This window comes from Amia ocellicauda, chromosome 3 (genome assembly GCF_036373705.1).
Source record: "Amia ocellicauda isolate fAmiCal2 chromosome 3, fAmiCal2.hap1, whole genome shotgun sequence".
Taxonomy (NCBI): domain Eukaryota; kingdom Metazoa; phylum Chordata; class Actinopteri; order Amiiformes; family Amiidae; genus Amia; species Amia ocellicauda.
Window position 1 is genome coordinate 21,967,327 of NC_089852.1, and position 23,429 is coordinate 21,990,755.

General features: G+C 41.3%; 1 protein-coding gene across 3 annotated transcripts in view; it reads right to left on the minus strand.

Annotated features, from left to right (window-relative positions):
* Positions 1–7,971, minus strand: part of mylk5 (myosin, light chain kinase 5) — a 44,676-nt gene extending 36,705 nt beyond the window's left edge. For all 3 annotated transcript variants that reach the window (XM_066698484.1, XM_066698483.1, XM_066698482.1), the window contains exons 1-2: positions 7,877–7,971; positions 979–1,108 (exon numbers count right to left, since the gene is read on the minus strand). In XM_066698484.1, the coding sequence (XP_066554581.1) occupies positions 979–1,095 (117 nt within the window). In that variant the 5' untranslated portion in view covers positions 1,096–1,108; positions 7,877–7,971. The remainder of the gene's footprint in view (positions 1–978; positions 1,109–7,876) is intronic.
* Between the last annotated feature and the right edge of the window lie 15,458 nt (positions 7,972–23,429).

A 23,429-nucleotide genomic window follows, 5' to 3' on the forward strand; every position in this document is an offset into this window, starting at 1 on the left:
CCAGCAGGAGGGTACGCAGTGCACCAAATCCACCTATGTAGGCTGCAGGTACTACCAAGGCCAAAGCTACAAGCCACAAAGGAAGCTGTAAAGGGATCACCAGCCTTTCAACTATAACACTCAGCTACAGTAACTGCTGGTGCACTTTAGTTCCCAAACCAACACTTGAGCTCCCTCTTGTGGGAACTGCAGGGAGCATGCACGCTGTCTGGCCTCTCAAGCTGTTGTTTTGTCAGTCACAAGGCTGTCAGCTGAGCAGAACGCCATGGTACCAGGGAGCAGCAGCTGGATGATATCACTGAACACCCTCTGCCGGGTACTCTGGCCCTGTGACTTTTCTCTTGGCTCACTGATTCGACAGAGGTGGGACAAAGATCTCAACTCGTGATGCAAATTTAGATCAGAGAATGGAATGAGGAAAAGAAACAGAGCCATTTGTGTTGGTACTTTTCCCCAAATGAACCTGGAGTTCCTGCACATGTCCTGTAACTTGTCTCTATGGATAAAGGCATCTGCCAAATAAATACATACATATAACAATAATATATATATATATATATAATTATGTAGAGACATCATCAGCATCATCACTGCAGAGTGTTGTTGTGGATTGTAAAACATGCTGATTCTTATCAAGATAGTTTCAGTCTCCTCGCCCAGCCTGTGTGTCTGTAATTGTTGTGATTAATGGGGCAGCAGGGTTTGCACAGCAGCCTATCAGCTATCAACTGAGCGGTCACTGACTAGAGCATTTCTGAGGGTCGCATATTACTCTGCTGACAAAGAACGAGCCAAACCCGGGGCCACCGGGCTGCTCAGAAGACTAACCTCAGGGAAGCTGGCCCCTGCAGTATTTCAGCTCATACAGAGTACATTTAAAAAATATTTCAGTGACTGAGGAGCTTGGCTAGCAACTTTAAATATCTAATAGATGTATAACTGAGGAGTGGTGACTTTATACAAAGAAACTGCTCTCACCTTCACGTAGAAGGTGGCCGTGTCTCCCTGGTGGACGGCTGCGTTGCGTGGTGGCAGCAGGAAGAAGGGAGCCTCAGGCTGGCAGGCTGAGCTCTGATTCCTCCTGATCCCAGACATCCTGGGGCACAGACTGGACCGCAGCAGCAAGAGAGATAAGGGAGATGGAAGGGTCAGAAAAGTCAGCGTTCATAGCCTAGTCAGGCCTAGTCCATTAAGTCGAGACTAAGTTGAGATCTTCAAATTGCATACAAGAGCACAAGACTCAATGTTTGAATTTGGGATGTGCTTATTTCCTCAGATTGTGGTTTGCACTTGAACTACTTGGCAGGCCATGTTACTGAGTCCTCTACACTGCGGACCTTTGAGAAGAGACTGGACAAGGGACACAAGGGGACTCTGATGGGCTGATACACCTATTCCTGGTCAGTTTGAACCCGTTCAGTCCTCCCCTGGATCTATTTCAGTCACGGGGCGACAAAGGAAGCTATCATATTCCAAACTACTACACAAGTAAAACACATGATTATAGATTTATGTTAAATGACAAACTGTAAAGTAAATTCCCCCTCTTATTGGGGAGCTCCCCAACCTCTTGGGGCCCAAAGCTTATTATTCTGCTTATAGCGGATGCCGGCCCTGCTGGCAGACACTGTGGCAGATTTGAATGAAAGGTTCATAGATTACATTCAATGAAACACTACTACTTGTGAAGCATATTTGACTAGATAACAGCACACTTACAATAAGTATTAAAACAGGCAATTGCTGCATTATCAACTCAACTATCTATAATCAGCCTGTAGGTAAATGTGCTCAAATGAGATTGCATGGCTAATTCTCATTTTAAAAGTGAGCTCGTTTCCAAAACCAGGAGGAAATTCCAGGCCCTAGTTTTTGGAGTTTAACATTTATAAACCCGAGGAGCTCACTCTAAACCTTTGGGATTGTTCTTCTCTCTCTCAAATGCGGTTATACAGCGCTTCAGCACGCCTCACCTCACTCACTGTGACACATCAAACGTATTAGTTAACTCCTGAAATCTTAGTTTTTCCCCTTGTATTCATTAAACTAGAACCCCTGGCCATATCAACAAGGTAATACTAAATAAGTAAAATAATACACGCCTTTTTTGTGTCTGTACTTTATGTGGAGCTGAAATTAAACACAAACTCAGTTATACTGCATTATTAACTGAAGTGCCTCGTAGAGCCCCCAGCTGTTTGCAATTCCTTGTTTGTATAATTTTTGCATTTGGCTGACTGGCCTTTTACTTCTTGTAGGAAGGTGAACCAAACCGAGCTTGGAAAAAAAAAAAATTGAACTCCCCGCAAGTATGAGTTGTTGTTTTTTTGTCAACCCCGGTTTTATAACCCATGCCAGACCCGGGCTTGCGGGGTTGAGAAATCATCCGTGTTGCCCAGGTTTTCAGTGCCCCGGGTCCCCGGGCTGGAAACACTAGTCATGTACTGTTAGTTTATATCTTGAATTAGTCCTGCCATTTCATTTCTACGGTGGCCTGAATTGCAAAAAGAAAAACACAAACGTTGCCATGCACATGGTGTGTTGAGTTAACAGAAACAGCTGAACACAGATGTTACCGCAGAGATAACAGGACTGATTTCACATTAATGAAGAACACCATACTTTTATTAGCTGTCAGTAACACGTTACAGTTCACACAATACTGTGTGTGTGCGCGTACATTTAATACACATGAGCGCAGTGTTCATGTAACCCTGCAGGGAACACACACACAGCTGGGGCAATGAAAGAGTTAAGCTCCCTGTTTACACGGTGTTTATTTCTCATATTAAAAGTGATTTGGTCCCAGAGCTGGTATTTTTGCATTCTGTATTAACAAATATAGGTCTTGATCGAGATATGAAATTAGCCTACAGGACCTACATTTGTCTCTCTATACAGTGCACCTCCACTTCTAGTCATTATATGTATTTTGTGTTTTTAATAAATGAATCGTATAAAACTAATCGTAATTTCAGGTCTGCATCAACACTACAGTTCAAACGGAGCGGTGGGACGAAGAGGCGGGACACGTTTTCTTATGGAGGGTGATCAGTGCCAAAATTAAGATGAACGTGATTATGAAGATGAACATGAACATGGAGATGATTATGAGCACTGGATAGGACAATACGCGCACTGGTCCCGCCCACCAGCTCTGATTGACAGAGTCCAATGTTTTGTCACATCGAAAAAAAAGAGACGCTACGAAATGTAGAAGCGCATTGAGACAAACAGGAAATAAATATATACATATTGAAACTAATGAATGTATAAATACATATTAAAATAAATATAGGAATAAATAAATAAATATACCTAAAAACAATCATCCATACATCATAATTTGGACCCAAACAATACCACTGATGAAGATGAAGATGCAGACTGTGCGCTTTTACAATGTTGCCATAGAAAGTGGACGGCAGTCAGACGCAGAGCGATGGCGGACAGACGTGTTTCAATGGAAGTTAAAACTGGATAGTTTCCATATTGTGTTTTTTTTTTTTTTTCGGGAAAATTTACAGAGACACGTCTACTCGCTCACACGGTATCTATATATAAAGGCAGGTGTTAGATTAAGTCCTAGATTTGACTCTATTGCAATAATTGTAGGCTTTATACAATGTATTGTGGAGCTATAGTACACATACATAAAGATACAGGAAGGCGATATTCATAACGTAACGACCCGCTCTCCCGCGTCACAATGCACATTCACCGCAGCGCCATAGCGAGGCTCCAGAGGTATGTTTTCAGAGTATGGAGGACTATCCAAGTTTACATTTTAAATACATACACAGAGAAAATAAATACACGATTATACAAATACATGGACATTTAGGGCTATCTATGTATGTATTCATCTATTTATTTGTTTATTTATTTAAACATGTATTTATACATTCATTAGTTTCAACATATATATATATATATATATATATATATATATATATATATATATATATATATATATATATATGTATGTTGAAACTAATGAATGTATAAATACATGTTATATATATATATGGGCGGGACCAGTGCGCTTATTGTCCTATCCAGTGCTCATAATCATCTTCACGTTCACGTTCATAATCCTCTTCATGTTCGTCTTCATAATCATCTTCATAATCATGTTAATAATCATCTTCATGTTCATGTTCATAATCATGTTAATAATCATGTTCATCTTCATAATCATCTTCATCTTCATAATCACGTTCATCTTAATTTTGGCACTGATCGCCCTCCATATTTTCTATTGGTAAGACTCTAGATGACGGAATTTCATAATAATAATATATATTTTTTAACTTTTTGTTTTTGTGTTTTTCTTTTTGCATTTGTGTTCTTCCTTTTGCATTTGCATTCTGCTTTTTGGTTTTGTGTTTTTCCTTTTGCATTTGTGTTCTTCCTTTTGAATTTGCATTCTTCCTTTTGCATTTGTGTTTTTCTTTTTGCAATTCTGTTTTTCTTTTTGTTTTTGTGTATTTATTTTATTTATTTATTTATTTATTTGCAATTGCGTTTTTCTTTTTGCATTTGTGTTTTTCTTTTTGCAATTCTGTTTTGCACTTCAGGGCACCGTACATTTCTCATGGGTGCTGGGTACATTCTGAACGACACTTTTGTGTTGCTTTTGTTCTGATTGTTGCCGACTGTTCTAGTTAAACGCTTCTAAACACAAACAGCTTCTGAGAACTGCCTGAGGGGGACGAAGGACTGGCAAAGGGTAGAAAGTACAGCACAAGCTTCCATGCTAAAGCTTTTTGAGAATGGGGTAGTGCTGATTTGTATTGATCTTATTCTATACCAAGAGTTTTTGGGTTGTTTTTTTCTTATGGCATGAGCTAAGGGAGTCCATGAGAGCCCTATCACGTCTGCTCTAAGCTTGCACATGTTCTTCTCTCGAACAGTCTTCACCAGAGACAAGCAAAGCAAACCTTATTTTCTCCATCCTCTGAGAAAGCGATAGAGAGAGCGAGAGAGGAGCGGTCACAATGGGGGTTGCTATGGTTATTGTCTTTGTGTTACACCTGTGGAGGGGTCACGCCCTGGGCGAGGTCTCTGAGAAGTGAAAACGTCACTGCCAGGGTCATACAGCTAGGCAGTGCAGAAACACAGTCATTAACATCAATAGTGACTGTTACAAAGTGCTAGAAGTTTGTGACCTGTACAATCACAAACTCTCAGACGAAACAATTAGTAGTGTTTTTTGGGTGGGCCGAGCTGTGTCCAATAGCTAATATCGTCAAATTAACAACATGTGAACTCGTGCTGTATTACGTCATTCTTCTTCAGTGCCATACTACAATACGGCCACGAACAGGAAAATGTGGACTCGTGTTCCCTCATATGCGATTTGGCTGACACTTTGGGACACACAGGTTCGCTGGAAACACTGTTTAGCTAGTTTCAGCCACACACATTTCTATTTCCATTTACACTGCAATGAACCCTTTGTGAAAGAAAAGAAAAAAAGAAAAAGAAAGAAAGAAAAAAACAGATCATCTTAAAATACATATGCAGGCATTGAAAAAGCAACTCTTATCTTTGATCTCTGTGTACTATTCCTCTATAGAATAAACTGTCTATAGCAAGCTCACTGAACAAAGCAGTGTCTCAGTAGAACATGAGAGAAGCACTGTTAAAACTAAAATATTTTGCTAATGAAATCTACCATGAAAAAAAACTAAATAAATTGGCACAGACTCGTCATCCCGTCATTCCCAAGAACTCTTTGCAAAGAGAACTCTCAAGTCTTATCGTTAATTTGTTGAATAATAACTCACTGTGTAAACAGGTCAGTATAGGTCAGGAAGTAGTGAGATGAATGAAAGCAGTGGCAAACACTCCAATAATAAGCTGACATACTTTTGCATGGGCCTAACTGCATGAACACTAGGAGAAAATCATCTGAACTGCTTAGTCAGTGTTTTGGTGAAGTCAAAGGAGCTCTACAGCCTCAGCAAATATTTTCTCTGATGTGATTTGTAGGGTGGGATTAAGTTTTGATCAAAGCTGGAAGCCGATTAAACTCCTTTCAATATATGTGTTATAATTATGGCATAAGTTCAACTTGAAAAGGCTGATAAGACAAGAACAGTGGATTACACTATATTTGTATTTACTATGACTATATACCCTGCTTAATGCAGTTACTTTTAGGATGCAGTGTTAAAGTGAATTTGTTACTTGTCTTAACTTACAGACCCAAACAAGCACCTCCTGCTATCCTTTTGCTTTCTGCCCGCTGCCAGACAGTGTGCCCGGGCAGAAACAGTTAATCTGGATCTACCAGTTCCGTTTGTTTCAGCATCATTTTGCTAGATCTGTTTTCTCTCTCAGACTGTCCTCTATACACTGGCTTTACACAAGGGTTTTCAGCAACAACACAAGAGAATTTCAAGAGGGCATGTGCAAAGCTCCCAAATTGTAGTGATCTGCAGATTCCGCAAGGACAATATAATTTACTAAACTACAGGGCTGTTCCCATGACATATGTTTACTGCAGTTTTGCACTTGGAGCTTGCTTCTTCGCCTATTTCCCATTGCTTTCCATCTACTGACCAGAGTTCGAATTACCAGTGAATTTATTTACAAGGGCTGCACATCCTTAACCTTAAACATGTATTGCGATGGGCATAGACTCATGACACATTATCCTTCATTCTACATGCAAATATATAGGAATGAGCCTATAAAGATGCCGACCATATAATGGGAGGATGGGAGCTTAAAGCACTACATGGTCACCATGCAAGCTAATACACTGGCCGTCAGCTTCACCGCCCATCACCACAGCAAGCAGAGAGGGGATGTGATGGCGAATAACCTAAGAGGGCAACAGTCTGTTCTAATCTTATCCTGACAACCTTCAGTGAAAATGGTAAATACATTATTCATCTTGGAAAATAGGATAACAGAGTTGGGAAAAGAAAGGTAAATAGGAGGGCAATTGGTCTGAACACAGTTAAGTTTTAACTTTAACATGTACAGAAAATGCACAAGGCTCACAGAGTGGTATAGATCATAGATTTTGAGTTACATAATCCAGGCAGAGTTTCTGGTTTCAACCCAAATATATTAGAGAGCAACTGAAGTAAATGTGAATGTGCTGAACAGTAAAAAAGACAATGACTAAACTGCAGTGAATGTTATTATCATTAAAACTATGAAATAATATTGAACCAGAATGTATAAGAATTATAGGCAAACTAGTAATTTGTGCATGTGTAGCAGTAAAGACAGTGACCCCAGTTTTATGTAGATTTAGTTTCTTGGTGAATGAAACAGTGTTGTCTCCTTTTTTCCAAAATAATTAATCTTAGTATGCCTAATATCAGTACTAAAACACCTGACTGCATTGCCATTATATCTGAAATTGATGAAGTGTCACACCTTCCATTATACGCCCATTATACTAACCCTGAGCTCATGGCCAGGATCCACCTTAACAGACACTTCCAAACCCAATTCTTCTGTCAAATGCCACCAAAAAGTACCAAACTACTATGTATTCTTGAGTCAAACATGAATGTTTAATATCTGTGGACGTGGCACACCATAACCACAACTGTACTGAAAGGATACATCATAATAGGAAGCAATTAGGTAAAATAAAAAAAATACATATACACATACAGTACATATATACATATGCATATATAAAGAGAGAGAGGGGAAATTTGCATTTAGAGACTCCAGACAGTACAATTAAATACACCTAGATAAATGCATAAAAGTCTTTCAACGTCACTAGTATTACCTCAACTCCACAAACCTGAACACACAAATGCAGGACTGACAGAATGAATGAAAGCAGGGAACAGAAAAGGAGACAGATACAAATAAATTTAAAAAAGCCAATACTCACACTGGGAATGCTGACTGTGGATTCCTACTGCGATGGCGAGAGCACTCACTTTCCCACCGGTCAGGACAGGAGAGAAGAAGTTTCAGACCAGCCTCAGCATCAGATGGACAGCGATGTTTCATCCCACCTCCGCCCGCCCCCCCATGCAAAAGCTCCGCTGCTGTTCAAAGTTCACAAAATAATGCATCAAAAAAGGCAGGGCTGAATACACACACACACACACACACAGAATGAGAGAGAGAGAAAGAAAGACAGACAGCTGAACAAGAACAACAACAAAAGGCAAACAAGTCCTACAGTGTTATCCTAAGTTGTTTGCATTAGCACACAATCAACGCTTAGATCCCAGGAGCAAACTAGTGGGAGTGTGTGTGTGTGTTGGGGGGTGGGGAGGGGGTGTGTCAGTGATGGCCACAGTAGCTCATTTCAGCATTATCAGTCACACTAATGGTTGGCTTTCAGAACAGATTTTTATACATTCTGTTTACACTAAAACGATCTGGTAGTGAATTATTTACCACTAGGCCATTTTAAGCCTCTAACTTCATAGAAGTACTGACCAAGGAAACAAACAAACAAAATAACAAACTGTTTAAATTCTTACCTACTGTGGTACATTACAGTTACATTCCTGTGCAGGGGGTTAGGGGGTTGGGAGCTCCCCTTCTCTATAAACCAGGGGTGGCGTAGTCAGGGTTTCCATGCCAGAGAAGCAGTTGCATGGGACATGAGCAAAGACAATGTCCTTTTTCTTTACTGCTCTTAGGTACTTGTTAAGGTACTGCAAAGTGTGAACCTAAGGTAAAATATTCCAGGCTTGTGTATTTCCATTTCACATCATTTTGCAATCCAAATTATTTTGGCACTGCAGGACCGGTTTTCAAACAGGAACACAAGATCACATTAAAAGTGCCTTATTTTTTAAATCTCTCTTCTCTCCCATGCCTGTATTAACACAGATTTTATAGTTTACATCTGTGCATCAGGGGCATCAGGCAGGGCGAGGGGTCTTGGTGGTGTGTTGGGGGCCCTCTGGCACAAGGTGCTGTGCAGGACTGTAGAGGGGGAAGACCTGGCTTTTCTCTGCGCAGGTCCCGGAGCTGCGTGTCCTGAAGTGCTTTGTCCTAAATATATAAATAACTTCCTCCTGTTCTTGTGCCATTTTGAATCAGAATCTGAGAGGCAAACAGAAAGATGACTTTGCAGATTCTCACAGGACATTATCTCAGGGTCTGGATCCGCCTCACTCCCACTGAATCACTGTAATGTTTCATCACTGAATTTAAACTGCGGGGCAGGAACCTTAATGACAATTTTAATCCTGTACCTCTGCTCAAATTTAGCAGATATAGGAGGAAGTTTCGGTGGGGAAAATGAAACAACCTGAACTTTCTCACTGAATGTCCTGCCACTGAGGGACTTCAGGAACTCCACAGTTGCTGGAGTCCATGTGATCTCAGGTGACCAATACAAGAACATGTCTCCTTTTATGCACAGGTATACCTGCTATCGTGTGAATGAACAGCTTCTGCTCCAGTTCCAATCTTCCTCAAATCAAATGCAAATGTTTTTCCAAAACTATGTTTAAGTGAAAATAAAAGCAATAATATTTTGCTTAGAGTTGAAGTAATCTTTTTTTAAATCAGTAAATGAGAAAAGAAAAAAAAAGATTATCTGACAAGCACTGACAAGATTGTGACAAGCTAGGCCGGCATCATCTGAGTTTGTTCACTGCAGTATCCTCTGCTGTCCACCAGAGAGCTGTGACTTCGGGGACATGAGTCTGGAAGAGCTTACTCACAGGAGACCCCTCATTCAGACTGGGCATCTTGGAGTATGGATTGTCTGTTGGGTCTGAGACAGAGACAGAGAGTGAGACTTCGGCCTCCTTCATCCTGCACTGTGGGAAACACACAGTGCTGAGAGAGATACTCCCTCACAGACTCAAACTCACCAACAAAAGAGGGTGGAGAGACCTGATTTTCTCTAACTGAGAGAAGGATAGTGCAATGATAGAGAGAGGGCAGTAGAAGAGAGGAGAGAGAGAAAGAGGGGGAGCCATAGAAAAGATAAAAGAGGGAGCAGGAATAAACAGGAGAGAGCAGGGACAGAAAGAAAGAAAGAGGAGAGAGGGAGTTGTAACAAAAAGAAGGGAGGGAGCACAAACAGTAAGAGGAGATAAAGAGCTGTTATAGTTTTTAAGTTTGTAGTATCTTGCCACAGAGCTAGAGGTGCAGTTTACAGTATCACTGTTCACGTCACAGCTGTGTTTCTGTAATGCTGTGTAGCTTTGGCAATACATGTTGAATGGTTCATGCCTGTAAAGCAGTTGAACTTAAGAGAGTGGGAGAGAGGAAGACTGAGATGGAGATGGAAATGGAGAAAGAGGGGTGGTGGGGGAGGGAATGCAGGATTTAATTAACCGAAGGATCTTCAAAAGAAGCAGCAGTTTGTTGGTGATGATATGAGACAGAGCAACTGAGATTTGTCTAGTTGGGCCAAGATCCCTTTTTCCCCACTACGGCAGAGACTGGGAAACATTATTCCCACTTCCACACTGTGTAACTCGGAGACACTAGCTTCTGCTGCCAATTTCCTGTTGGCTTCCACTGTGGTCAACGGCCCTGGCACCACAGGCCTTGTCTTGCATGTACTGTCCTAGTTTTTGTTTTAAGTACATTTCATCTAATGGGTTTCAATTGCTGCATGACACTCTCTAAATGGGTCTGTTTTTCCTTTTAGTTTGTTTGTTATTTTTAAACAGCTTTACAAGAAGAGGCCAGGCCGACATTCCGACACTACTGCCTCAAGAATGTGTGAGAAACAAAATCAGGCAAAACAAACATGTCACTGAGGGTGCTTAATTTGAGGACAGCATTTTGAAGAGCCTTAGGTAAAAGTTGCCCTTGGACATAACAACAACCAATTGCATTGCGGCCGTCCTGATTCACTGCCTGTGAGTGTACTTATTGTGATAGTACCTACAGGAGAGAAAAGACCAGCCTTTGTCAGATGACGTGTGATTTTTAGCAGTGCAGTTTAAAAAATGTTACAGAAACTGCAGACTACACAAAGAAGCATGGAGAGATGTGTACTTGGATTCGCAAGAAGAGATATTAATGTTTCCGTAAATGAATTTATGTGACATCTGCTATCCATGTGCAAATTTGGCATTTAACATTATGTTTAATGTGGACAATTTTGCCAACAGAACCTCCAGTATTCTAAAACGCCCACCGTAACACACCAAATCTGAGCATCCGACAGTTCATTGTTGCTAAGCCCGTAAGAATGACCGGCAACTGACCTAACATGCTCTGCGCATTGCAACTGCACTGACTTCCGCAAATACCGAGATAAACAGCCAACAAAATCGACTTAATTGTAGACTTGTGAGTGAAGGCCGCTTTGACATCTCATAAGATATTAATTATAACATTTTTTTTTTTTTAATTTCAGGAGCTACATTAGCATGTCTGAAGCGCTTTTTTACCGTGTTTTACAGCTTGTGTACAGGGCTGCTGGAGGTTACATTTGGCGCCCCATAGTTTCACAACCACATGAGCACTGATAGTATGCATTGATCAAATACTCTTCTCTTCAGGCAAACAGGTAGATTTCCTTCCAAATGCACTCCATCCCACCTTCATTTGTTTTTTGATTTCTTCCAGTATATCTTCATCTGTGCTTATTTGTTATCCAAGGTAGAAATCACTTTTGACTTAAATATCTGTTGAATAACAAAGCTGTTAAACATGACTTTTGTTTTACTCAGGTGCATTGTCCAGTTTTCTTGCCTGCATCTGAGAGTTCTTAAAATTGATGCTGCAGGTATTTTTGCAATATATACACATATACACTCTCACACACACACACACATATATGTGGATATTAGCTGCTCTTAGTTGTATCTGTATGAGAAATGTGAATGGATTCTGTACTGTGCTATGTAAAGGTCTTTGTAGGTCTCTGTCATCTTTAATGGTTTGGTCTGAACACGTGAGATAAGCAAAGCACTGAAACTGAGACCGTTTACCACCAGCAATAGCCCTCATGATTACTGATCGCAACTTTGCATATTACACCATGTGGAGCATTGCTCTCACTGCAGCAGAGCCATATTTTATTTTGGTTTGCAAAGAGCAGGGACACAAGGCGAAGCAGGAACATTGATGTTTTGCAATCAAAAGCAATTACGCAAGGTAAGATACATTTTATTTACTTCCAAAAACTTCATCTCTGCTTTAGCCACAACTTTCTCTTGTTGTTTTTAAGCACAGAGCACCATATCATATGCAGTGGAACTGAACTCTACAAGCAGGCTCAAACTTGTCCCAACTTTTCTATTAATGTGTGCACACAACAAATATAAAAATAGGTATATTGGAGACTAGTCTTCTAAGGATTGGCCTCATTTATGTCTACACTGGCGATGGATGATAACACATTAGGATCTTAAAACACCGCCATTTGTGTAAAATCTTTTACAGGGAATGGACAGTAGCTACAATGGTCCCTTGTATAAAATAACAGCTCTTCTCATATTATAATTGCATTTAAACAAATCCTTAAGAGCACAAGTTTGATTATGTCTAAATCAGACATAATAATACAATAATGCATGATGTGTATGTAATGGTTATTATTGATCATTAACGCAGAAATTAAGATTTCCAGTTTTTCGACTAGAGGCCAGTGTTTGTATTAAATTCTCATGGAATATCAGAGTTATGATGAGCATTTTTTCGAAACCCTCCCTATATCTAAATGTTTTTGCAATGGTGTCTTCTTCCAGACTGTGACATCATGGTTGAAAAAATAGCATGGGTCAAGTTCCTCTTCACCTTCTTCAATGGCATGTTCTGGGTGAGTATGCTCAAGGGCTCCCTCTGGTGCGACGGCCGTCTGCAAAAGCTATGTTTCTCAGTTTTTTCAGAATGAAAACAGTCAAAGTTTAAAGGTACAAGTCTAGAAGGAGATGCGGGAGGTAATAAAAATAACAGCAATTTGGAGGCCTTTATTTTCCACTTAAACAAAGAAACGGATTATATTAAAACTTTCACCCACCAATAGGAAACTACAAAGCCAGTACTCGATTGTAGGTTTCTAGGTACAGTATTTCAACCCTGGCTCACCTGTCAGAACCATAAGTGACCTGTAACTAGCAGAATGGAAAAAAAATAATCATATAAACCACCAATCGGGAAGAAACACTAACAACAAACAAAAAATATGCCTGCTTTTACCAAAGTATAATATCTAGCTTGCCAAATGTCAAATCCCATTTAGCTGTCTTCTTGCATTTGTGTTTCCATAACACTAAAAGTAGCCAATCGCTACTATGTGACACACACACACACTCACACACTCTTAGCTCACAGAAAATGACATTGACTGTGCCTTATTCAAACTGAAAGGGTCCCGTTAGTTTAAGAACTAGTTTAAGCCTAGTGTCACACCATGTCGAGGTTTAATAATGGAGATGTGGGGAACCAGAGGAAACAGATGGTGTACTAATACTGGAGTGTCTCATTGAGATGCCTGTGTGTGTGCCAGGTGTCTGGGATCACCCTGATTGCGGTGGGTGCATTGTCACGTACCTCCTACACAGAGCTCGAGGCCTTCACTGGGGGCGGGCTCACCCACGCCGCCATCCTTCTCATTGTCCTGGGTGTGGCCATCTCCGTCTTCGCCTTCGTGGGATGCATGGGGGTGTGGTCAGACAGCCTCCTGCTGCTTGGGTTGGTGAGTAACAGCACAGGGGTGGGGCTCTGGAGGGCAGCGTTGACAGTTCAGATTCATCACTAACTGTCAGATTCAATGTAGGGGACAGACAGAGGAATATAGAGAAATTAATGGAATTTTACCACACCAAGGCCTAGACTTAAAAAAATATGAACAAATGAATTCTTCTACAACCTTAACATCTTCACTTCTGCAGTTCACAGGCATTCTTATACTGATCCTCACCCTCGAGATCCTGGCTGGCATTCTCTTCACTATCTTCCGAGCCAAGGTGAGTCAGAGCACAAAAGCATGGCCCTCCTGAACCCCTGGAGTGTGTGCACGTGAAACTTGGGTCACTGCTCGTCTTGTTGACACACGTTGCATGGGAGGGAGTTTGCAAGGGACAGATCCTTGAATTGGAGAAACATAGTCTTCATCTCCCCTGTGAACAGAAGCAATGCTGTGCTGTAGTCCTGCTCTGCCTTCTTTCTGTCGCCCTCTGCAGGTGGAGAAGAAAATCACAAGGAAAGCCAAGGAGGTGTTCAAGAAATATGGCAGTAAGAACAGAGCTCTTATTGATGACATTCAGGACCAGGTGAGCCATACCCCGTCTCTGTTTAAGGCCCCACATTGCTGTAGTGTGTGTGTAACTCACTTGGACCATCTCCGAACCTGGGATAAAGAAGTCCTATTTACATCAACTTGATTACTGGAATGATACTGCTCCAGTCAATATTTACAATATTTATAAAGAAAAGTGTTGCACTGGGGCTAAAAGCTTTTGAGAGTGATGCTGTGCACATAATTAAAATTATACTCGTGATTTTTCAGATCAGCAGTAAATAGTAATAGTAAATAACAAGTTTTCCCAGTTGATATTTGCTGCAAATTCAAACAATGCTTTACCACTATTTAAATATAAAACATCTTGCAAGATGTTGATCTCCAGCCCTAGTTAAAGTTGCAATAGATCTAGTTTATTTTAACTTTTTTAAAATCTACAAATACATGAGATATTTGTGTTTCTGTGTGTTGTCTTTTCTTGTTATTTCCTAAGATTTGTGTTCATATGTGTGTGTGTGTATGTGTGTGTGTGTGTGTGTGTGTGTCAATCTTATGTGCTGTCTTTCAGTTCCACTGTTGCGGAGCTGTGAACTACACTGACTGGTTTGAGAGTGAGGGCTGGCACAATCACAGCATGGTGCCTGATTCCTGCTGCCTGGTGGAGAAGGAGGCCTGCGGTCTAAACCTCTCCCCGGCCAGTATCTACAGAAAGGTCATTCCCCTCACACTTGTCTTCCACCCAGTGCCTTTGTTAGGTCAATCACTTTATATATTGTGTTTTGCGTGCTTTGCTGTTCTCTGTTATTGACTGGTCTTCATAACTGACCAGTCCAGTGAAAGGCTTCTGAAAGGGCAAAGCAAAAAAAGGTTTGATGGGGAAGAGAATCCAGGTTGCACATGTTTCTCAAGCCCATTAATGAAGTCTTGTGCTCAGTAGGTACAGTGTTAGTAGATTTTCCCATACGGTCTAATTTTCCTCATGCAAAGCCTTGAGAGACCTTCACCTGCTAGTCAATGTAGCAAATTAATGAATACAGGGAAAAAATATAGTTAAATACAGTTTAATACAGGGGTGGCGCTAGACCCTATTTAGTGGGGCTTCAGCCCCCCTGTATTTTCTCTCAGCCCCCCTAAAAATAATACGATTATGAAGTAATGGAGCTGTCAAACAGTCCGCCAAAACACCGTCAGCCGCCCCTTGTATTTTCTCTCAGCACCCCTAAAAATAATACAACAAAGGAATCCAAGAATTAAGATTAGACATAACCCCGCAAGACACTGTCAGCAACCCCACCCCCCCCGCTCTGACACAGTTAAAAACACAACCCCACCCCCCCACTCCTGCTGTTACACCGGAAAAAAATACATCAGCCCCCCCCCCCCCCCCCCCCGATCCTGGAAACTGTTTCGAAGCTCCCATAAAACTTGAAGTCTAGAAATACCCCTGGTTCAACATAAGGGACCACACAACACAACGCAAGGCTTCTCCACTAGATTACATTCCCGATGAGGAGAGTGGTGATTTTACCTTATGTAATTTTGGCCGATTTGTTTACATTGAAAACAGACATGCAATCTTTTTTCTACCACAACACCACAACAATATACATTATCATCCATGCATAAGCTATATATTTTGGAGATGGTTTGTGCTGAAGGTGAGCTGTGGAGTCACTCTGTCTGCAGGGCTGTGTGGAGTCAGTCAAGGAGTTTCTGAAAAGCAATCTGGTTTGGATTGGAGGGGCCTGCATCACACTGGGGATCATTGAGGTAAAGACATGCATGCATGGACCATGGATCTGCTCATGCTGGTAAATATCTGGAAGCCTAGTTCATCTGGTGAACGCCTCCAAGCAGACTGAATTGGACCAATAGGGCCTTGTGATATTTATTTGCTGGTTTTCAAAATGTCCCTTCACCCTGAGCTGTATGTTGAGCTGGGCTGTGTATATGATGAGGGGTTACAATGACATCACTAATTGGCTGGTTTATTTTCCAGATTCTTGGAGCTTTTCTGGGCATGTGTCTGCTCCAGAACATCCTCAAGACACACCACTACCAGGTCATGTAAGCCCAGGCCAATGGAGCAGACCAAGACACGCACACATACACACAAACAAACATGATTGACATTGTGTGAAAGCCATATGGTACTGAAGTATACTGAGATAACATTCTTATAGGTTGCCCATTAACTACCAACAGTGGGCTAATAGTTACTGTCCATATCTGTATGAAACACATGAAACTCTATTTCAGTACTAAACTTGTTTGCTTTAGATTTGTCTTTAAAGGATACAGTATATTCAATGTAAAACTTTTGATTTAAAAACAGCAAATGGTAGAACAGGCATTTTTTAACAACAACAAATTTGCAAATGATGTGCTTTATATAAGTGTTTACTGCAGTGGTCTCATTCCCTTGTCCCGGAGAGCCCCTATCCAGTAGGTTTTGGAGATCACACTTCTATCACTAATTTATAAACACCTGGAAGTATTTAATTCTGATCAGTGAAGCAGCTGGTTTGGTAAATTCAGTCATTTAGAAACCCTTGGATCAATCATCTGAATACCTCTCATAGCAAGAGCTCACTTTTGGATGACTTGCTTAATTGATTATAAACTCACATGTGTTAACAGCATTTAGAAATGGATTGGGGCTCTCCAGGACCAGGAGTTGGAGATCAGTGGTTTACTGCATTGGTACATTTAGATACATTAGTGACTTGGATCCATTGACGCATTAGGATTTGTAAAAATGGAATCTGGGAAATTTTAATAATAATAATATTATTCCAATAATAACAAAATAATACCTATGCAATGTTCTTTTTCTTTTGTTTTATTTTTCAAATTCATATTGTTTTGAATAGTTTGTCTGCTCTAGGTGCCTGCTATTCCCTTCTTTACAGTCATTAGGTATAATTTTCAGATGCAGTCTCCACATAACCAGCTCCTCTAGATCACTATTCCAACAAAAACTGTTTAGGCAGTATTAACACCCTATGATTAAGTGAAAAATATATACAGCTCTGGAAAAAATTAAGAGACCACTGCAAAATTATCAGTTTCTCTGGTTTTACTATTTATAGGTATGTGTTTGGGTAAAATGAACATTTTTGTTTTATTCTATAAACTACTGACAACATTTCTCCCAAATTCCAAATAAAAATATGAATGGAAACAAATGGCTGCATACATGTAGAGATGCTGATTTAAGAAAAAATTGCAGTGATCTCTTATTTTTTTCCAGAGCTGTATATACAGTATACACCGATCAGCCATAGCATTATGACCACCTGCCTAATATTGTGTTGGTCCTCCTTTTGCCACCAAAACAGCCCTGACCCGTCGAGGCATGGACTCCACTAGACCTCTGAAGGTGTGCTGTGGTATCTGGCACCAAGACGTCAGCAGCAGATCCTTTAAGTCCTGTAAGTTGCGAGGTGGGGTCTCCATGGATCGGACTTGTTTGTCCAGCACATCCCACAGATGCTCGATTGGATTGAGACCTGGGGAATTTGGAGGCCAAGTCAACACCCTGAACTCGTGATTCATCAGACCAGGCCACCTTCTTCCATTGCTCCGTGGTCCAGTTCTGATGCTCACGTGCCCATTGTAGGCGCTTTCGGCAGTGGACAGGGGTCAGCATGGGCACCCTGACTGGTCTGTGGCTACGCAGCCCCATACGCAACAAACTGCGATGCACTGTGTGTTCTGACACCTTTATATCAGAACCAGCATTCACTTTTTCAGCAATTTGAGCTACAGTAGCTCGTCTGTTGGATTGGATCACACAGGCCAGCCTTTAATCCCCACGTGCATCAATGAGCCTTGGCCGCCCATGACCCTGTCGCCGCTTCACCACTTTTCCTTCCTTGGACCACTTTTGATAGGTACTGACCACTGTAGACCAAGAACACCCCACAAGAGCTACAGTTTTGGAGATGCTCTGACCCAGTCGTCTAGCCATCACAATTTGGCCCTTGTCAAAGCCCCTTGTCAGATCCTTCCGCTTGCCCATTTTTCCTGCTTCTAACACATCAACTTTGAGGACAAAATGTTCACTTGCTGCCTAATATATCCCACCCACTGACAGGTGCCATGATAACGAGATTATCAGTGATATTCACTTCACCTGTCAGTGGTCATAATGTTATGGCTGATCGGTGTATATTCTTATTTTTCATAGATAGCTTCTACAGTAGTACATTCGTCTTATTTTAATCTACAGTGTTTCTCAAGAGGATAAACTGGAGTTAAGAAGCTGCTCTCTGCGGTCATTTGCTACACGTCCTGCAGTTAAAGAAATATAAATAAAAAAACGTGAGCGGTCGTTGTGAACAGCTGTAAGCACCAGCGGGTCACTGAACCCCACTTTCAGTTTCCTCGCAGTACAACTTAAACACAATCATACATCTGATGTTTTTATGAGCTGCACAGCCGATCCCAGTCTTTGCAGGCGCTGGGGAAAAAATTTAACATGTCGACTGGGAGCCGACCTCTGACCTGTCCCAGAGGAGCCAGTCGGAGCCAACGCAGGCCCTGTAGGCTCAGCTTGTTTGGAGAAGGAACTGCAACATTTGTTCACAGCTCCTGGAGGGGTGAATGCAGCCCCCCCCAAGGGGGCAATCAAGCACCGAGGGACTGAGTTTATGACTGTCTTGTCAACGGTTATGTCTCTGTAATTTTAGCATTTTGCCTGTGTGCTAGTAGTTTCTGTATCTGTCTATATGTTTGTTAAGAATTGTGTTGATATAGTTGTTTGTATTTATCTTTGTGTTGATGTCGGTCTAGTCACTAGACAATGACAATACATTAACCTCAGCACAAACTTAGGACAGTATTATGAGTCTAGAGTCTAGTGTCATAATAATGTCCTAAGTTTGTACTGAGGTGTAATGTAATGTCATTGTTTGTGTGTTTGTTTTTAAACTTTTTTTATGATTAGTAATTTAGTGTAATATTTTATCACAAGTACCTGACTTTTTTTTAAACTGTAGAGGGACAACGGATAAAAATTAGCCATTTGGCTAACTCTGGCAGTGTTTAATAATGTGCATTGTCCCTGTGAAACTAAACCAATAAATACAAAAATAAAATAAAAAATGAAAGAAATGGATTCACCTGCATTTCTGACAGGAAAGTGATTTTTAGTTTTTTGTTTGATAACGTTTTCCCCAGAAGTACCTGTTCTGTCAGGTTGTTGGTAGTGGGGCTACACTGACCACTCCAGCTGTAGTTGAGAAGGTCTCTTTCTGTGACACTCTGGTGATAGATGCTCCTGTAGAGGGACATCCCTGCCCACTGGAGGCTGCAGCTCCAGCTATATTGTTAACCTGTCTTTTGCGTTACTTCTGGAGAACTCTATCTGGAACAATCATATTCCCAGAGAGTAGACCTCAGTCCCTGAGGGGCCAGTCTGGTCTATTTTGTGTTCCAACTGGAGTTACTTTAATTATCTTCTCATTAAGGGTTAGTGGGGATATTATATATATCTGTTGCCATTTGAAACTTTGACACTCCAGGAGCAGAGTTTGAATGCCCTAATGTGAAACAAAACAGGAGACCAGCAGGTGGCAGTCTCATTCACCAAATCTAAAAGCATGCCAATATACTGGGAGGATTTCCAACTAAAACACTGCACAAATCACTGCAATGGACCACATTCATACTGCTGCATAGTGGTTGTCAGATCATTTATGCCTATTAACCCTTTGCCTGCCAACTGAACTGTGTGGCTGGGACATTTTCACCATGGGGTGTCATTCCTTTGTATAGGAAATGATATATTTTTTTTTTCTCAGTGATGTGCCACCAATTATAGTTTGTGATGGTTAAATGGCCAAACCAATAATCTTGGGTGACTGGAACTGTGCCCATATGCCACAAACCTATATTTTTAATATGTGGTAGAAATGCGTGATTGTTATATTTGTCATAGGCCAAAATTGCCCCCTGTTTTGAATGTTTCAAATATAGGGGATGCATTTAAAAAAATATTTTAGTCTTATAATTCATATATTTATTTTATAGGTTAAAAATATATGGTGAGTTTAATTTCTACAACACATTTTCAACATCCAAAATATGGATCACAGACTGAAATATATTTAAAATATATCCTGTACATTTTAAATATTACAAAAAGGGGCCAGGTTTGGCAAATGAAAAATATAAGAAGAACCCAACATATACTTAAAATAAGTATTTATTCTGTACGGGACAGAAGAATGTCAAAGTTCATAAAACTCATAAAGGAGAAATCAAATCAAATTGTTGATTTGGTTGTTTGTAGCAAACCGATATTTTAACATGACCAAATGTAAATACAGTATTCTAAGTGAGTTCCTAACATTCAGGTAGCCGGTCAGATAGAAATCCCAAGAGAGACGACAGCCAAAGGCGAGTGGCACTGAATCTACAGTGTTTTGTAGGTGAAGACTGAGACTTCCACAGCAATATCATGAAATCTTCTCCTTTCGTGGATGTGTCCCAGTCTCTCAGGCTGAAGTGCTACCAGCTGTGTTTAGAGAAGCCAGCTGAGTGGATGTCAGTAAAAGTGACTCAAATGTGAGTCTGTCCAACAAAGAAAAAAGAATGTTATTGCATTATGACAAGATTAATCAGAGCAGTTTCTGGTCTGAGTTGTGTTTATGATGAAGGACTGCTTGCTATTTTATTCTGGTGAAAAGTCTCTCATGGAATATCAGTTTAATCAAATTCAATTTCAGTTCAATGTATATACCGTTAGTAAATCAAAATGTTATAAAATGAGACCAGGAAGAGAAAAGTAGGTATTCATGTATCCAAATGCTCACCCTGGCATTTGACCAAAATAAATCAAAACATCAGCACACCCACCATATTAGAAATCTATTCTTAATGGGCATTTTTTGGCTACTACTAATGGAAACCCTGTATTGTAAAACAGGCACGTTGGGTGGATCATGGTTTGGATTTAATTCCAGTGCAGTTTATAGATAAGGTCAAAATGGTTTGACAAACCACAACGAGTCAACATTCTCCCAATGACTGAGACCTAGCTGTATCCTAAGGGGGGAATGGAGTGCTGGAGCTCATTGTCCTAGACTGTGTGTGACTCATTTTCACCTCCACTCCCAGTGCGTTCACTAGCAAGCTGGGTCCTACAGGGCACAGATGGAAGTGATTACGCAGTGAAACGAGCAGAAGGAACTGCTCTCTCCCCTTTTACCTCCTCCTCCTCCTTCCCCCCTCTGCCTCCAACAGTACATTTCCACTGCAGAGGTGTTGCACAGACAATGCACTAGTGTGCTTCTGGACAGCCATCTCTCAAAACACCTCCGAACCAACATTTGAACAGCAGGAGGTTTGGTGAGGATTTGACAGAAAACATGGGGCTGTAGACAATTATTTCCTGTGACCACAAGCCAAAACAAAACTGGATGGTATCCTTAAATCAACTGATTTGGTTATGTATCAAATATCCTGCCTATTAAACCAAGCACCAAGGGCAGCCAATTAACCCCTTAAGACACCAAACAATAACCAGTGCAAAGGAGTAGTTAATTAGGCCCGATCCAGAGGTTTCTGACCTGACTACGTAAAGGTTTCTGTAGCTCTAACAAGCAGCAGCAGAGCTCTCCTCAGTACACACTAGATGGGATATGTGCTGGAAATAACAGGAAGGCACATGATGATATATAAGCCAGGCCTTTGATAGCAGATTGCGTCGAGAGATCTAAGCTCTTGGCTGGGTCATTAGAAGGGAGTGCCCAGACCTTGGCGAGGCTGGCCCAGCCCTGACAGAGGTGCTATAATGAATAGGCGGGCAGCTGGAGGAGGCAATCCGGCTGCAGCGTGCAACCACAGCAGGAGCACTGCACCCTGGGATGCGTCACACGTCACTCCCCGAAAAAAACAGAGCTCGGCACAGCCTGGATGCTTAGTGGCTTAGTACAATGAGAGCTGTGGTTTGGGCCTCTCGTAGGCTGTACACTGTGTTCCAGATTTGTACTGCTTTGTGAACTCTACATGTGGACATTTACACACACATGCACATGCATGCATATACACACCACAGTAAGAGCCTCACATTCCCAATCATGCCCATGTCACCTTTGTACTTTAAGACAGAAAGTCCCAGTACACAAATTGTCCACTGCCATTTGCAAGGTCAGAAGGCAGGCACCTATTTAAAAACATCTTACTATCGACACTGGTGGGACATTGTCTCCACCCACCAGTAATTGATTGTACCTAGAGGTCATGCACCATTATAGAGGTTGTTTTTTGTGAAGGGCATCTTGACCACCTTGACATAATGAGAAATTCAACAACAGTGCACTGCCAGTAGTTATACAGTGAGGGGCGCTTCTCTGGGCATCCAGCAACACTTCAACACACCACGCCTCAAAGCTGGGAGTGAAACATGTAGGACATAAGCACTACACACATTTCAAGTCTCTACACTCGACCCAAAAGAACACCTCTGGCATGAGCTGCAATAGTGAATTCCCAACCCAGACCTCATCAGGCTGTGATTGGTCAGATCGCATAGACTGAGGGCCACAATGGTAACACGGCAGTGCTGTATGCGAGACACTGCTGCGTAGGGGCTTTTCACAGTTGGACTGGCAGGGCTGTCGTGACGAGTACATCACAGGGCGGTGCCAGTGTTTGTTCAGAGCAGCAGGCTTGTGTAGACAGAATACACCACTTAGCAAAAAAATAAAAAAGAGAAAAGTCAACCTTCTCCCATGCAGGGGAGCTTTGGACTTTCATAATATTTATACTTAGGCTGTCACATCAACTCAGGGTGACAGCTGGAATGGTTCTGTAATCACAAAGCTTCCAATAAGCGGAGGGGGGTCACCTCAACTACATTGGAAACCCCAGGTGATCTCAAATCAAAACAACACACCAAAAAAGTTTTAAAAAGCTACACTGTGCAGAAGTCACATATTGCAGTTGTTGGACAACCTGCCCAACTCTGATGTTTTCAATGGCTAGGCTAGAAGAGAGCCAAAATTGCCATGTGGAGTTCAGTTCAAAGGTTTATGACGATGCTTTGTTGGGGTTGATACAAGACAGGAATGAGGGAGGAGGGGTTCAAATAAAATTGAACTCTTAAGGGAGGACAGGGGAGGGCCAATCATTTTTTCATTCATCTGTGAATAGTTCTTGTTACTGGGGGAGGAGGGGTTGAGTGTAAAAAGAAAAAGGCTTGGAAGACACTTTCAGGAAGAGTGATTGCCAAATATTCTTACAACAACAAATT